A 16,258-nucleotide genomic window follows, 5' to 3' on the forward strand; every position below is an offset into this window, starting at 1 on the left:
GGGAAAAGGCTCCTGGGGCACATGATGGTTTTTTAAAAGCTGAGCATGCAAAGTTCCTTATAAGTTCTTCTGCAAGGCTCAGCATCAACACTAAACAGTCTTGGCAGCACTCTGCCAAGATGACTCTTGCGTGGGTGGGGTTCTCCTTGTCCTCAAAAATCATAGTATCATGTTACTATATCTCTTTGGTGTTTCTTTTGGGAAGAAGCTCTCATTGGGGTCAATTGAACTATCCTTCTAACAGAAATGTCCAAAGAAATCTGTCACCTGGAAAGGGCCTATAAATAAAGGGTTCGAGATTTTCTAATTCTTTAATTGAGCAATGAGTATCTGATAATATTTTCTGCACTGCAATATATAAAGATGAAACTACAGTAAATATGACATGCTTTTATGAACTGAAGAAGAAATTACAAATTGAAGATGATGACCTTTTGATATCTCTTATGCTGCAGTATGCCAATGAGCTTTTACCACATCCTGCCCTTCTACTTTGCTGTTCATGAGATCAACCAGAATCCAAGGCTCTTACCCAACATCACTCTGGGCTACAACATCTATGAGAACTTTTTCAATGCAAGAATGACATATGAGGCCATGATGGACTTGCTGTCTACAGGGCAGGAGAATGTGCCAAACTACAGATGTGGAAGACAAAAGAACCTGCTGGCAGTTCTTGAAGAGACGGATTCTGAACTCTTTGATCATATTTCTACTGTCTTGGGCATCTACAAAATTCCACAGGTATGGAACTAAAATGGACTTCATTCCATGTTGTAAATTCTTCAGATTAGCCCAGAAGACAGCACTCATATATACCTCCAAGTAAATCTGGAGGCAGAGAGTAGGTATTAAAAGACCTGAGATAAATTTATTTCCATAAAGCACATATGTATTTCTTTTGTCTCCCTGACACAACCTGGCTTTGAAAGAATCCCTAGGCTTTATGACCTCTCCTTTTCTGCCACTGAACAGCCTTTCTTCAAAGAAGCAAAACAGCATATACATGAACTTCAGTCTTGTGGTAGAATGTTTATTAAGTTGGGGAAAGGATGGAGAAATATTAAGGCACACAGATGCTTGGAGAAAGGGAACAGGTAGAATGTGACCTGTTGCAAGAATGAGTGTTTGTTGAAAAATCCACAATAGCGGTATACAGTATAACAGTGTGCTTCTGCCCACTTTGGTAAATGAAAGGTTGAGTTGAGTTTGTCACAACTAAAATGAAAAGGCATCGGAGGCAGCACCAATTGAGTGTTTTCAAAATGGGTATGAGAAATCGAGATGAGAGCCAAGAATGTATGAGCGTTGAATGAGTGAGCTTTAAATTGAAAAGTTACTAACCAGTACAAAAGAGGTGGGTTTGGTCACAGACTCCTAGAATGAAAAAGTTGAAAGGGGCTGTAGAGATCAGAGAATCATAGGGTTGGAAGGGACCCTGGAGATCTTCTAGTCCAACCCCCTGCCAAAGGCAGGAGTTCTCATACCATCTTGGACAAATGGTTGTCCAATCTCTTCTTGGAAGAAAAGGCTTAAGTAAACTTTTGAAGTTTGGGTCTGAGGATCAAATTGCAAAAGAAGGAAAAGTGGATGGGTTAAGATAGACCATGGAACAGCATGGAGAGTTAAGAGCACATCCAGAGAGCAGCTGTAACATGCTTCCTCTAGTCCACAAGACAGCACCAACGATGTCCCCATAAATTTTATTCTCCCTTATTATGAACTGGAGCTTGCCACAATGCCAGTTATCTTGGGTTCTTTAGAGTGAGGCTATTAAACAGGCTTCTGCATTTCTTCTGGAAAGAAGCTTATCATTAAGAACCCATTAAAGAGCTTATTAACCAATATTTGAAATCAGCGTTATAAAGTCAATGAAATAATGTTCAAACAATAAGCAATTGATGGGGGAATATAACAAACACTATTTCAAGCCAACATATAAAGCAATCAAATTGCAGGAATAATCTATGAGAATGAAACATCTTTGTCAGCTCAGTGAAAGAAAAGAAGTTCTGTGAGTAGCATCATATAGGCTACGGCTGAGATTATGCAAGTTCTGCTTGAGAACCAGAGTGTTGGATTTAGCAATTACTCACAATCTGAATGTATGGGTGTGTGTGTGTGTGTGTGTGTGTGTGTGTGTCTCCCTGGTGAATCTGGAGAGTTCTGTGTTCCAATGTATCAAGATGCTCCTATTTGCCCTGGATCGCTTGCAGGGTCTGATCTACTATGTGGGTGACCCATGGAGTGTGTAGGGCTCATTTAAGCATCAGCCGCTGGCAGCAAAAGTGCCCCACTGCATCACGTCCATCACCCATGTTTAGCTGCATAGTTAGTGATTGGCCAGAAGGGTGTGCTACATGAGGATCACCCTTGAGGGTCACCCACAGATTAGGCCAGAGCTCCCTAGCATCAAAGGGAGTGAACAGGACAACAGGAAAGAACACCAAGGGAGCCAGCACATTTCCTGCAGGTATTGTTTTCTGGAGACTTCTCTCAGCAGTGGGGAAAGGCCCTTACATTTAAGCATCTGACTTTTATCATGAAAAGTGACACAAACTACCAATATCTTCTCTTCCATCTTAGATCAACTATGGGGTCATCAGCCACATTCCTGAGCAAAATCATCATTTTCCTTTTTGGTATCGGATGACCCCAAAACAAGAACCTCCTTACTTTGCGATCGTCAAGCTGCTCCTGCATTTCCGATGGACGTGGATCGGCCTCGCTGCTCCAGACAATGAAACGGGAGAAAACTTCAAGAGAACCTTGTCAACTGTAGCTGTAAAAAATGGGATTTGCATTGCCCTCTCAGAAGCCATCCCAGGAACAAATGTGGATATAAGTATCGGACAAAAGTTTATGAAACAAAAAAGGCAAAGATTCTTTTTTCTTATCAATAGTCAAGTCAAAATTATAGTTTGTCAGCTGGATCTTCAGACCACAATAATGCTATCAAGACTAACAAAAAGTACTGAAAGTATTAATAACTCCATTGGAGGGAAAGTGTGGATTGCAACAAGTTTGTCAGATTTAACTATAAGATGGTTTTACTCTTTGGTTGCTCTCCAACATAAACATGCTTTGTTATCCTTCTTACCTCAGGCAGAAAAAAGGACACAAAATTATGATTTTCATTCATATTATAATGCTGTCCACAAATTTGGGGAGACAATATTTCAGTGTTCCTATTCAAGGCCTGCCTTGTCTAAGAAAGTTTGGGAAAGGTGCTTAGAAAAAGAGAACCGGGAAATCCCACCACATGATATGGTTGCCAGAATCCTGTCTGAGGATGCCTACAGTATTTCCACAGCAATTCAGGCTGTGTCCTGGGTCCTCAATGCTGCCTATTCTGCCCAACTGAGGAGGAGGAGGATGCAGGTTGGAGACCATCAGACACTCCAGATGCTACAGCCATGGCAGGTAGGATTTCTCCTTCGAGGTTCCATGGATGCTCCCCTTTCAATGCCTCAGTTTTAGAATGGATGTAAGGAGGGGTGAGATATTCCAAACAGCAGTTGCTCTGTTTGTAGCATTTGAGAGTGAATGAGAGAGAGATTATGTTAATAAATCTTCCAAGCTTGAACCATCTGTATTGGTTTGGGATGTCGTAATGACAGGGATACCTCTATAGTGACAAAGCAATTATTCCCATTCGCAAATTAAACAAGCATCAGGATGCTCCAGCAGTCCTCAGCCCTCTCCTGTGATCACACATGCTGGTCTTGCCTAGTTTCCGAGCCAAGGAGTTAGTCTTGACTTTGTGTTCTGGATTCAACGTGGTTCTTGCTGCTTAAAAGATCCTATCACAGCAACAAGGTAAAAATCAATGTCTGTTCAAAGCATCTTCTGGGGGCAGTCAAGGGCTCATCCTCAAACCTTCTGGACTACTACAGATACTTCCATAGCTAGTCTTTGGAAGATACTTCACTCCGCAACCGTTGTCCCATTCCAAACCCAGAGCTAAGCCCTCTAACTTCATATTAATCTGGCAGGTTGTTAAAAGTTTGCCAGGAAAGCAGTAGCATCTGTTTTGTTTTGTTTTGTTTTGTTTCATTTGGGGGGGGGGGGTAATTTCCCACTAAAGAAGAAGAGACAGAAAGCCTTCATTCACCACAAAGATCAGGTTCTGGCAGGTACCTAAAATGCAGGTGTAGCCCTCTGTCAAGACTCACCACCACTGCCACTTTTCCTTCTGGCAGCACCCAGATCTTTCCATGTTTCCTTCTCCTGGATGATGTGGTCAGAGAAGAAGGACAACAACCCCAGAATAGGAGGGAGGGGAGATGGGTGCATTGGCAGATCCACCAAAGAAGATTGCAGAAGCCAAGCCATGGCCAAGCTGCTGCAGATGGTACAAAATCAAAATGGAGTCAATGAACCACACAACCAGATTCAGGCCATCAGTGGTTTTGCTGATACAAGGAGGGGTGGTTGGACTCACAGTGACATGGCCACCTTAGGCAGCATTAAGTCACTGCTGTGAAATCATGGTTTTCCCCTCCTGTTACTTAGTTTCATGGTCCTACCCAAAGAAAGTCCTAGCAAGAGAAATCTTGCAGACAGCATATGAAATACGAGGTTACTCAATACAGGTTTCTATTGTCTTGTTTTGTACAATGGAGTCTTATATGTACAGTTTACTTACATGTATATATAGAAAAATACGATTAAGAGTCTGCAACATAAGCTTTTCAACTATTCTTATCCTGCATCAGATTTGTGTAACCCTAACCCCTATTTCACTTCTGCGTACCAGGGCTTTGGCCTCATTGAAGCACTTTGGGCTTCAGCAAGGCTCCCATACTTAGCTCTGTGGCTCAGCTTTTTCACAGCCCAGAAAGTTATCCAACAGCTGGTAGGTCTTTGTGTCTCTTCTCCTGAGTACCACAACCAGCCTGGCTCTTTGTCCCAACATCTTCCACATATCAGCAGCTGTGCCATCTGAAGGCCAGGACAGAGCTGAAATGGGGTGCTTGCAATCCGCTAACCAATTCATGGTTGGGTTCACTTCCAGGATAGGAACCCTTTTAGACAGTAGGAAACGGGGTATGTTTTCTTGATGTCTGAGTCCTATATATCAGGATCTTTTTTAAAAAAATTAAAGCATAAGAAATTAACAAAATCTCATGCAGTATCACAGGGAAACACTTGGATCTAATGTGATTCAGTTAACTCTTGAGCAATCAGCCTTATGTGATTTTGATTGTTGTTAAAATTATAATGCTAAGCTATGGCTTGGTAGGATGATACAGTGATTCCTTCAAAGAAAGTGGAAGACATATCTGAAAAAGATCTGGAGTTCCATGGAGAAGTGGGGAGAGAAGCTTCCCATAAAATCCTGAATCATTCTCTTTCAGACAGAAGGGCTGAGCTGAAGAGGTTGAGTTATTCAGTGCACTTCCAATCCAAAATAATAGCCATAAAAACATTGAAGAAAGGTGCAGATGGGAACATGTAAGCTGTGTGTGTGTGACCTTCTATGTCTTTGCAGCTTCATCTGTTCCTGAGAAACTTCCAGCTTCACAATCTTTCCAGGGATGGGGTTCATTTGGATGAAAATGGAGTTCCTGTTGCTGACTTTGATATCATGCACTGGGCAGTATTTCCCAACAAGTCTGGTGCTGGGGTGAAAGTTGGGAGTGTAGAGAGAGAGGCTGCCTCAGGTGTCAAGGTCTCCATCAATCAGAATGCAATCAGATGGCCAGCGTCATTTAACAAGGTAGACAATGCTGTTTGGCTTTCAGTTTTCTATTTACCTTCCCATATGCAAACTTTTCTGCTCAGAAATAATTCTCATTGAGAACAATGGCGATAACCTCCAAATAAGGGAAGCTAAAGCCCCATTAATTCATTAGATGTCATGTTTCTGTAGATATTTTTCAGTAGTTTACCACACTCTGGAACCTGCTACGCTACCAGTTGTGTTGGGGCCTTTACAGTCTACATTATTAAACTGGAATGTGATACCATAATTAATAACCTATCAAACCATCTTATTTTCAAGAAGACAAAAGCCAGAGGTTGAAGGTAGCCAACTGAATGGCATAAGAGAAAGAGGCCAAGGTGAGGATGTGGTGGGAGAAATGAGGGCAGTTGAAAAAAGTCATTTACCTGATACAAGGTTCACTATAGGAGAAAGCAGAGAGAGAAACATAGGGACTCTTCCAATGCCAAAGAAAGCCAGATTTTGGAGGTTTCCTGACAAAGCAAAGAGGGAGAGAAAAATACAGGATATAGCATTCCCACCCATGCATTATGGAGAAACACCTTTTGCAATAGAACCACTTTCCTTTGGAATGGAGAATAAGACCAAGGGAATGTTTCTGGATTGACAAGAGATTGATAGAGAAAGAGAATCACCTTTCAATTTGCCACTTGGGCGCAGTCCTTTTCCATAAAGGTCAGTGTTAGATGGTACCTCCAACAAGTAGAAAGGAAGAAAGATGGAGATACTCATCAGTAATTGCTATGCCACTACTCCTTGGCTGAGTCTGCTCAGTGTGCTCCTTGGCTTCCTGAAACCAGTTCATTGAAATAAATCCTTCTAATTCATACATTGCCCTGGCTGATCTCTATTTTTATGTTTAGATGGTGCCTTCTTCTAGATGTACGGAAAGTTGTTACCCAGGATATGCCAAGCTCATGAGAGAGGGAGAACCAGTTTGCTGCTATGACTGTTCTCTCTGTATGGAAGGAACCTTCTCTGTGCAAGAAGGTAGGTGGCTCTGAAGAAAAGAGAAGTTGAACATGCAATCAAACTTCACTCTTGCTTTTCTGGGCAACATTTGTTAAAGGAGTTTTCTTTCCTGCTAGTTGTAGACCTAACTACTAGCATAGTTTTTATAATTCCACAAAGTGAGACAAATTGAATTCCTTGAAAGGCTCCACAAACTTTTCAAGGATTGGATACTATCTCCCAATTTTGCATGATGATGTGGCCCTTAAAATCAATAGTGAAAGGTAGCTGAAATCTCTCAAGTTTTTGTCTTCTTGCTTGGTTTCAGGAAAGAAGATAAGTCTTCTGAGAGTTCATGACCTCATTGGTCTTCAGCCTTTAAAACAAGTGATAATTATTTCTAATTAATGTTGGGTCCTATGAATACCTCTGGGCAGAAATATTGAATTATTCCTTTGACGTGAGCGTCATGGTGATCTGGGTCTCCCTGGTGGGCCACTGAGCTCCAGCATGGGTTCTTTTCCAGCCACAAGCCAGACTTGGTGTGCTAAGAGCCACACTCCATAAAGAAGATGGAGTGAAGACAAAAACTACATTAGACTTAAATTAGGCACGAATGATTCAAGTTAATACAATTTCAGCCCACACATTCAATAACTTTCTTCCACCTGTTGGAATAATCAAGTGAGTGAACTTAAGATAACAGCCCAAACAGCATCCCTTGCCATTATCAAATATGCAAGGCAACAAGGCAACAACTATGTCCCAACAGCAATGAAGTTATGAAAAGCCCAAGTTCTACATTTGTGCCTACCTGATGTCTCTGGTAGGATTCAAAAGACAATGGCACACTACTCTTCCACCTTTTGGGTCATATTCAGCTGCATGTTCCACAGCACTTCCTCACTAGTACTCATGGTTCACGATCCTTCATGAATAGGTTTTCTCACCATCCAACTTAACCAAGTACAGTGGGAAAGTATGTTCTAATATGTTCTCCACCTCTCCCAATATCCTCTCTCACCCCAACACTTTTAAAAACACGTTTTATGTATTGTAGTAGTAATTGATTTAAGCTGCATTTTTCATGATCCTCCAGCTGCAGAAACAGATACATGCTAGCAAATGTTTTTCAGATGCAGCCCATTGCAGCAAGTGTCCAGATGACCAGCATTCCAATAAGAAGCGAGATCAGTGTGTCCCCAAAAGTGTAAGTTTCTTGTCCTATCAGGAAATGTTGGGACTCATCTTGGCTTCCTTTGCCCTTGCTTTGACCCTAACCACTGCCTTTGTTCTGGGAATCTTCATTAAATACCAAGTAACTCCCATAGTCAAAGCCAACAACCGGGACCTCACCTACATTCTCCTGGCCTCCCTCCTGCTTTCTTTCTTGACCTCCCTTCTATTCATTGGTCATCCCAAGAAAGTGACCTGCTTTCTTCGACAAACCACTTTCAGTGTTGTTTTGTCAGTTGCCGTATCTTCCTTGCTGGCCAAGACCGTCATGGTGGTAATGGCATTCCTGGCCACAAAGCCCGAGAGCAGGTTGAGGAAATGGCTGGGGAAGAGTCTAGCCAACTCTATTTTGTTATCCTCCTCTGGTATTCAAGTGGGCATTTGTATCATATGGCTGGGAATCTCTCCCCCATTCCCAGATTCCGACCTGCATTCCCAGCCAGGACACATCCTGCTGCAGTGCAATGAAGGCTCAGTCGCCATGTTCTACATTGCCCTTGGCTACATGGGCTTTTTGGCTTCCTTCTGCTTCTTGGTGGCTTTCCTGGCCCGCAAACTTCCAGGGACCTTCAATGAAGCCAAGTGGATCACCTTCAGCATGTTAGTTTTCTGCAGCGTCTGGGTCTCCTTTGTCCCCACCTACCTGAGCACCAAAGGGAAATACATGGTGGCTGTGCAGATCTTCTCCATCCTGGCCTCCAGCCTGGGCTTACTGGGCTGCATTTTCATCCCCAAATGCTACATTATTCTCCTGAGACCTGACATGAACACCAAGGAGCATCTAATGATGAAAAACAATGAGGGCTTCTGATACTGGTGCTTATTTTTTGTACAGCTTACAAACAGTATAAAATAACATGCTTTGGAAGTATTTTTTTTTTAAATCTGTTGTAGCTAATCTTTTTTCCTTCCATGTGAGTTTTGAATTATAATAATTGGGTATAAAGTTGCTGAAACAACTCATATTCTTTGTAATAATTAAATTCTTCACTTTTCACAATCAGAATTCATGTTAAATCATGATTATCATCACTGATATTAATACATTTTCTGAAACCAGATTGGATAAACTGTCAGCAGAGACGCTGTGCATGATGCAGTTTTAGATGAGATGAAACACTATGGCTAATGATGATGACTGTTTTTGTTACTAAACAGTTTGGGGTTATATTATATTTAAATTGTTGGGACTTTACTTTTACTTTGTTTTTGTTTTTAATGTTATCAGTTTCAAACATATATTTCTTGGTGTCTTCTGGTTTCATAATTTAGGATGGCCCACAGGTGAGAGAGAGAGAGAGAGAGATACATACATACAAACATACATACATATATATTTCTCTCTAACCTCTGTGTGTCTTATGTGTCTTCCTCAATCTCAGGTCCTCTACCAGAGGCCTGGGAGTTTGAGGGTTCTGCGTAGCATCTTAGCTGTTCCTAGTACTGCACTGTTCTGCACAGAGACCTCTGATATTGTTCCTGGGATCTACTGGAGCCACTGTCCCAGCTTAAGAGTCACAGCCCTGAGTGCTCCTACTACCACAGGAACCACTTTGGCTTTGACTTTACACATCCTGGTACTTCTCCAGCTTCTCATGCTCCTTCTTCCTGATGTTGCTGTCACTTGGCACTGCTACATCTATCACCACCACTGTCTTCTGGTCCTTGTCTACTACCACAAAGTCTGGTTGATTGGCCAGTACCTGCCTGTCCGTCTGGATCTGGAAGTCCCACAGGATCTTAGCCATTATTCTCCACTACCTTCTGTGGAATCTCCCATCTGGACTTGGGGGGGTCTAGCTGTGAAGATGTTCCTATACACAATGCCAACTACTTGGTCGTGCTGTTCAGTGTATGCTGTTCCTGCCTGCATCTTATACCCTGCCACTATGTGTTGGACTGTCTCTGAAGCCTCTTCGCATAATTTTCACCTTGGGTCCTGTCTAGTGTAGTAGACCCCTGCTTCAATAGATTTGGTGCTTAGTGCCTGTTCTTCTGCAATGAGAGTTTAAGTCCAGCACTTTCAGCCACTGGTAGGATTTTCCAATATCAGGCACCTCACATATCTGTCGATAGTACATCCCATGCAGGGGCTTGTCTTGCCATAGTATTTCCTCCGCTTGAACTTCCTCCCATGTCTGCTGCTGCCTGAGGCATTCTCTCAGCAGCTCATCTTTGGGTGCCATCTTACTGATGTACTCCTGGATACTCCGGGTTTCATCCAGGACAGTGGCTTTGATGTTCCCCAGACCCCGCCCGTCCTCTTTGCAGCTGGTGTACAGACTCTGGGTGTTGGACTTGGGGTGGAAACCTCCATACATTGTGAGGAGCTTCCGGGTCTTCACATTGGCAACCTCCATGTCTGCCTTTGGCCAGCTCACCATAACAGCAGGGTAACTGCTGACTAGCAGGGCATATGTGTTGATGGCATGGATCTTGTTCTTCCCATTAAGCTGGCTCTTCAGGACCTGTCCTATCCTTTGATGGTACTTGCATGTTGCTGTCTTCCTTGCCTCCTCATCATGGCTTCCATGTGTCAATGGGATACCAAGGTACTTGTAGCTGGTCTGCATATCTGCTATGTGGCCCACTGGTAGTTCCACCCCATCAGTCTTAATTACCTTCCCTCTCTTTATTACAATCTGGCCACCTGAATGAAAGGCAGAGCTTGGAAAAGATATAAAAAGGTAGGAAGTGCAGGACACGCAGACAGGCCTCCAGACATTATTGTTGTGGCCTCAGAAGATCAATGGAGACCAACTGCATGGGTCAAACTCTGCCACATGATGCTGACTCTCAAAATAAAACAAAAAAACACTATATAATCAAAAACATCACAACAATGTCCAGGGAACTTCCATCAAGTCTTATCCTCATAAGCATAACTTTATATCTTCCCCAATTTGTAAAGAAGAATATTTTGTAACAGGGCCTCTGAAAGATTCAGATGGTATCTCTACTTGGATGTAGCTTTAATGGGGTATCTGACCTGCATTTAGGAAGTTGGCCTCATCCATACCAAGATGGAGTTCCCCCTGGATAGTTAATAAGAGTTCAACTGATTTAGTGTATTACAGCCTTTAATACTGAACATATTACAACCTTTAACCATCTAAAATAAGTTTCTTAAGTAAAGGGCAGTCAAACTTTCCTGAATTCTTCCCCTCTTCACTCTTAAACTGGATGTCTATGAGTCACACTAAAATATTTTCTCCATCTGCACATCTCTGTTGCCACAATGATTCCCAATTCTCCTTCCAATTTTCAAAACCATGGTGATGGTAACAAAGCTTAAGGGATTGCATCACCATCATCACAGGTCATTTTTGAAACCATGGTGACAAATATTTGCTACATCCTCCTATATAAAACCTGAACATCTGTGATCCATAATTACCTCCTGCTTTGCTGAGAATAGAAGATGCTATTGATTTAAACAGGGACCAGGCCAGTCTGAAATTAATGGTTGGGGCTTCCAGATTTGATGCCAAGCTGGACCATCTTCATTGGAGAGAAATTCTTCAGTGCAGTCATACTGTTTATTAGTAGTTTTTCCTCTTAATTAACCAGGGACCAAGGAAGAGCTGTCTTTGCCTGAAACATAATTCTAACAAATAACACCATCATGGTATCTCGAGTGCTGCTGTTCCTGCTTCTGCTGATGTCCCATTTTCCCTCTGAGATGCTAGTGAAGGAATCTCCATTGAATGTGATAATACACAGGGACAATTTCTACAAGCCAGGAGACTACCTGATCAATGGAATCATATCCACGTCTAATGCTTTATTTCAACCATATGAGTTCTTCAAGCCTCCAAGCCATACATTTATAAGGTAATTATTATAGTGCCTCTAGTGAGTGCTTTTTCCCTCTCCAATGTCCTTTTTGTAAGGAATAATTCCCAGTTCCTAATTCCTGGCCTTTTCTCATGCAGCCAATTCTTTTTCCTCCAAATGTTCTGTAAGTAAAAGGCATTTGGGATTTCTTAAAAACTTGAAGTGTTTGTTTGAGTTTTTCAGCAAGGACAAGCATCAACACCAGATGCTTCCCAGCTTCTAAAAGAAGCACCTTTATTTTCTAGTCAAGGAGAAAGGTCTTTGTGGCTATGCCATGTGCTACGATTATGACAGAGAACTAAAGATCTGATCTGGAAGAGGATATTTCTGAACTCAATTCATATAATTGCCAAGGAAAGAGGATTTCTCATATATGCAGATTAAAGTTTGGGGAAATCTGCTGCTGCCAGAATGATAGTAAATTTGTCAAAAATCATCTCCTGTTCTTCACCGGACAGAACCCAGAGTTAGAAAAACAAATGTAAAACAGAGGGTATCAATATCATTAATTCAGTGGGCATTTCTTTACTTCTATTGATATGCTTCAAGAATTATACCTGAATGAAAAATATTTAACACAACAGCATTTTATGCTGTGGGGAAGAAGAGACTGTAATCTTGGGTCACCTTTCCATAGCTCTCTGGTCAAACAAGAACAAGAATAAATAATTAGATTAAGGCATATACAGTATGAAGTAAATTATTAGATTAGCATCAGTGTAAAAGAGAACAAATTTATATGGCTGCCGTTTCACTGGACATGGCTCTGGGTGGTGTACAACTAACAATTAAAACAATGTCAGAAAAATAAAAACACTTAAAACCACAAATACAAACAGAATACACAAAAAAGCAAGATTGCGGGAGAATTGCAGCCATCTACGCACAATACAAGCATGTTGCAGGCTCCCTAAAGCAGTGTTGTCCAAACTTGGCTACTTTAAGATGAGTGGACTTCAACTGGCTGGGGAATTCTGGGAGTTGAAGTCCACTCATCTTAAAGTGGCCAAGTTTGGACAACACTGCCCTAAGGGATCGCCAAGCTTGCCGGAAAACCACATTTTCAGGGCTTTCCAAAAGGCTACCAGGGATGGGGCTTCTTTGCACATTTATACGGTGTCCCATTTCCTCCTCATTCCATTCATGGTTCAGGCTGTGGGCCTTTCCCGAGGGTGGTTCTAAGTCTAAACTTGAATTGATCAGTGCCAGAGGTCTTTCAAGTAACAGCAGTGGGAAATAAAACATGTCTTAATAAAGTGAAGAGGAAAACCTACTGATATCTCTTCTCTTGTAGTATAAGGAGTATGAGCTTCAGCCACGCCTTGCCTTTCTTGTTTGCCACTCATGAGATCAATCAGAGTCCTAGGCTGATCCACAATATCTCCCTGGGCTACAACATCTATGAGAACTATTTCAACCCCCTCATAACATATGAGGCCATGATGGGCTTTCTGTCTATGGGGCAGGAGAACACCCCAAACTACAGTTGTGGAAGAAGAAAAAATATCTTGGCCATATTTGAAGGGACTGATTCGGACCTCTTTAATCACATTTCAACCATGCTGAGCATCTACAAAATCCCACAGGTATGAATATAAATAGAAGCAAAGTCTACTTTGGAAATTCTCCAGATGAGTCCAAAAGGGGGCACTCCTGAATAGCAGCAAGGAAAGTTGGAGTCAGATGGTCACTCTTAAAAGACCTGAAATAGGTTCATTTCCCTTGTATTACTTTGACCTTTCTGATATTGGTACACAATTTGGAAACAATACACTGTCTTCACGACCTTCTCCTTTTCTGTTATGAATTGGATTCACAACCAAGAGCCTTTCCTCTCAGAAACAACTAGAGCAAGTAGACAAATAGATCTATCTGGTCAAAATGTTCAGAAAAGAGCAAGAAAAGGATGGAGAAATTTTAAGGCCCACGACTACTTGTCATAAGACAGTGGTATCTGGTCTGTTGCCAGAATGATCCAATATAATTCTGCTCAGACTGTTATATGACAATGAGAATTGGGCATGTCAGGAGAAAGAAAGAAGTCAGTGGAATCCATTCAGAATGGGTCTCTAACAAATGAATGTGATAAGAGAGAATCCAGAATGCATGGTGCAAAATGACTGTGGACTGAATTCTTCAGTGAGTAATACAATACAGGTGGGTTTGTGACATAGAATGAATGAGCACTGAAAGATATGAAGGAAGAATCCTTCATAGGTCAGAAGGAAGAGGAAGACCAAGAAAGTTGTGCCTGGAAGCAATTCATGAGTGGATGAAAAGCAAGACAAGAGAACTATTAGCAGCCTATGACACCATGTATGGATAAAGTGGATGCAAGGAAACTTTCCAAGAATACAAAGGCACTGAGAGGATAAGGGCACAGTCAGCCAGCCACTTTAATGTGCTTTTAGACACAAAGGAGGTCACGATTAATTTGCTCTATACCCAGAGTTGACCTCCACTCTGCTTTGAACATGAGGCTGGTGCTGTCCCAACAGTTTAGTGAGAAGAATGTTAAAGTGGAGAGATTGGTAGATTTCCCTGCCAGTAAAAAAAAACTTACCAGTCTGTTTCCCTAGGATGGGATGGGGGTAGCAGTGGAGGAGGAGGTCAGTTTGGACAGATGGCTAGAGCAGTGGGTTTAGGCAGCTTTCAGAAAGTAATCGAATGGGTGAATTCCCAAGGGATTAGGAAACAGTGCTCACCCCCTACTTTACTGAGAATCTCCTATCCACCACCTGGATCACTTACAGCCCCTGATCTGTTGTGTGCTAAGAGCTACAGGGGATCCACAGAGTGAGTAGGGGCTCCTACAGGCACCAAAAGGTCTCCACTGAGCACCATGTGCATCAGCCCAGACTAACCTGGGTGGGTCGGGGTTGTTGGTCAGGGGTCACCATGGACCTCAACCACAAGGAGAACAGGCTTTTCTTAGCCAGAAAGGACATGAACAGAGATGACACAAGCAGGAGAGAGATCATCAATGGAGATCGAACCTTTTATGCAACGATTGCTTTTTGAAAACATTAGCTCAGTAGCTGTGAAAACCCTTAGATTTTCTCATTAAATGTGAGACAGACCACCAACTTTTTCTTTTTTTTTATTAGATCAATTATGGTGTTTTCAACCCAATTCCGGAGCATAAACAGCATTCTCCTTTTTTCTACCGGATGAGTCCTAACCAAGAACCTCCTCATTTGGCGATTGTCAAGCTGCTCCTGCATTTCCGATGGACGTGGATCGGCCTCACTGCTCCAGACAATGAAAATGGGGAAAAGTTCAGAAGAAATTTTGCACCTTTAGCCACAAAGAACGGAGTTTGCATTGCCTTCTCACAAAGCATCTTAACAGTGAAGTTCAGAAAAAACATCCCATCCTCAGAAGAACGAAACGTGTTTCTAAGTTTCAGCAACCGTAAAGTAAAAATAATTGTTTGTCAATTAGACATTCAGGGGACATTATTACTAGTATTACACATACATTTTCTTGAAATGGTGAATTTATGTGAGGGGAAAGTGTGGCTTGCAGCAACTTTGCAAGACGTAAGTGTGAGAAGGTTTTACCAAGAGCTTGATCTCCAGCATAAACATGTTTTGTTATCCTTCTTAACTCAGACAAATAAAAGGACACAATATTATGATGTTAAGTCATATTACTCTACTATTGAGCAATATGGGGAAGCAGCATTCCAGTGTTCCTATTCCAGGCCTATGTTGTCCAAGAAAGTTTCAGAAAGATGCCTAGAAAAAATGAACTGGGAAATGCCACCCCATGATGTGGTTGCAAGAATCCTGTCTGAGGATGGCTCCAGTATTTTCACAGCAATTCAGGCCATGTCCTGGGTCCTCAATGCTGCCTATTCTGCCCAACTGAGGAGGAGGAGGAGGCAGGTTGGAGACCATCGGATGCCCCAGATGTTACAGCCATGGCAGGTAGGACTTTTCCTTCGAGCTTCCATTGATGCTCCCCCTTCAATTTCTCAATGTTAAATTGGGTGTAGGCAGAGCTGGGGATAGGAAGGTAAGATATTTTGAACAAGAGGTGACCAGCTGCAGTATTTGTTCTGATGAGATGAGGAGGTTTGGAGAAAGAAAGAGAGATTCTCTTGCTCAGTCTTCCAAAATGGAAGTATCTGTGCTGTTTTGGGATGCTGTACAATGAAAGACCAGTAACAGACTTGATTTATTTGGGCTCCAAGATCACCGCAGTTAGAGACTGCAGCCATGAAATTAAAAGACACTTGCTCCTTGGGAGGAAAGCTATGGCAAATCTAGATAGCATATTAAAAAGCAGAGACATCACCTTGCTGACAAAGATCCGCATAGTCAAAGCTATGGTTTTTCCAGTAGTAATGTATGGCTGTGAGAGCTGGACCATAAAGAAGGCTGAGCACCAAAGAATTGATGCCTTTGAACTGTGGTGCTGGAGAAGACTCTTAAGAGTCCCCTGGACTGCTAGGAGGTCAAACCAGTCAATCTTAAAGGAAATCAACCCTGATTGTTCATT

General features: G+C 42.1%; 1 protein-coding gene across 1 annotated transcript; it reads left to right on the top strand.

The window, feature by feature from the left end:
* Positions 1-456: 456 nt before the first annotated feature.
* Positions 457-8,726, top strand: LOC112541960 (vomeronasal type-2 receptor 26-like). Its single transcript, XM_088128570.1, has 6 exons — positions 457-744; positions 2,587-2,845; positions 4,719-4,858; positions 5,495-5,722; positions 6,592-6,718; positions 7,816-8,726. Exons 1-6 carry the CDS (start codon positions 457-459, stop codon positions 8,724-8,726), a joined length of 1,953 nt encoding a protein of 650 aa, XP_087984696.1.
* The last annotated feature ends 7,532 nt before the right edge of the window (positions 8,727-16,258 follow it).

Source organism: Python bivittatus, unplaced genomic scaffold (genome assembly GCF_059951505.1).
Source record: "Python bivittatus isolate LINGU-HERP-01145 unplaced genomic scaffold, Pbiv_v1 ctg000750_np1212, whole genome shotgun sequence".
Taxonomy (NCBI): Eukaryota; Metazoa; Chordata; class Lepidosauria; order Squamata; family Pythonidae; genus Python; species Python bivittatus.

Coding starts and splice junctions, on each gene's coding strand:
- LOC112541960 (XM_088128570.1), top strand. CDS start 457: ATGCCAATGAGCTTTTACCACATCCTGCCCTTCTACTTTGCTGTTCAT. Junction 4,859..5,494: donor AGAAAGTTATCCAACAGCTG/GTAGGTCTTTGT, acceptor ATGTCTTTGCAG/CTTCATCTGTTCCTGAGAAA. Junction 6,719..7,815: donor AACCTTCTCTGTGCAAGAAG/GTAGGTGGCTCT, acceptor AATGTTTTTCAG/ATGCAGCCCATTGCAGCAAG.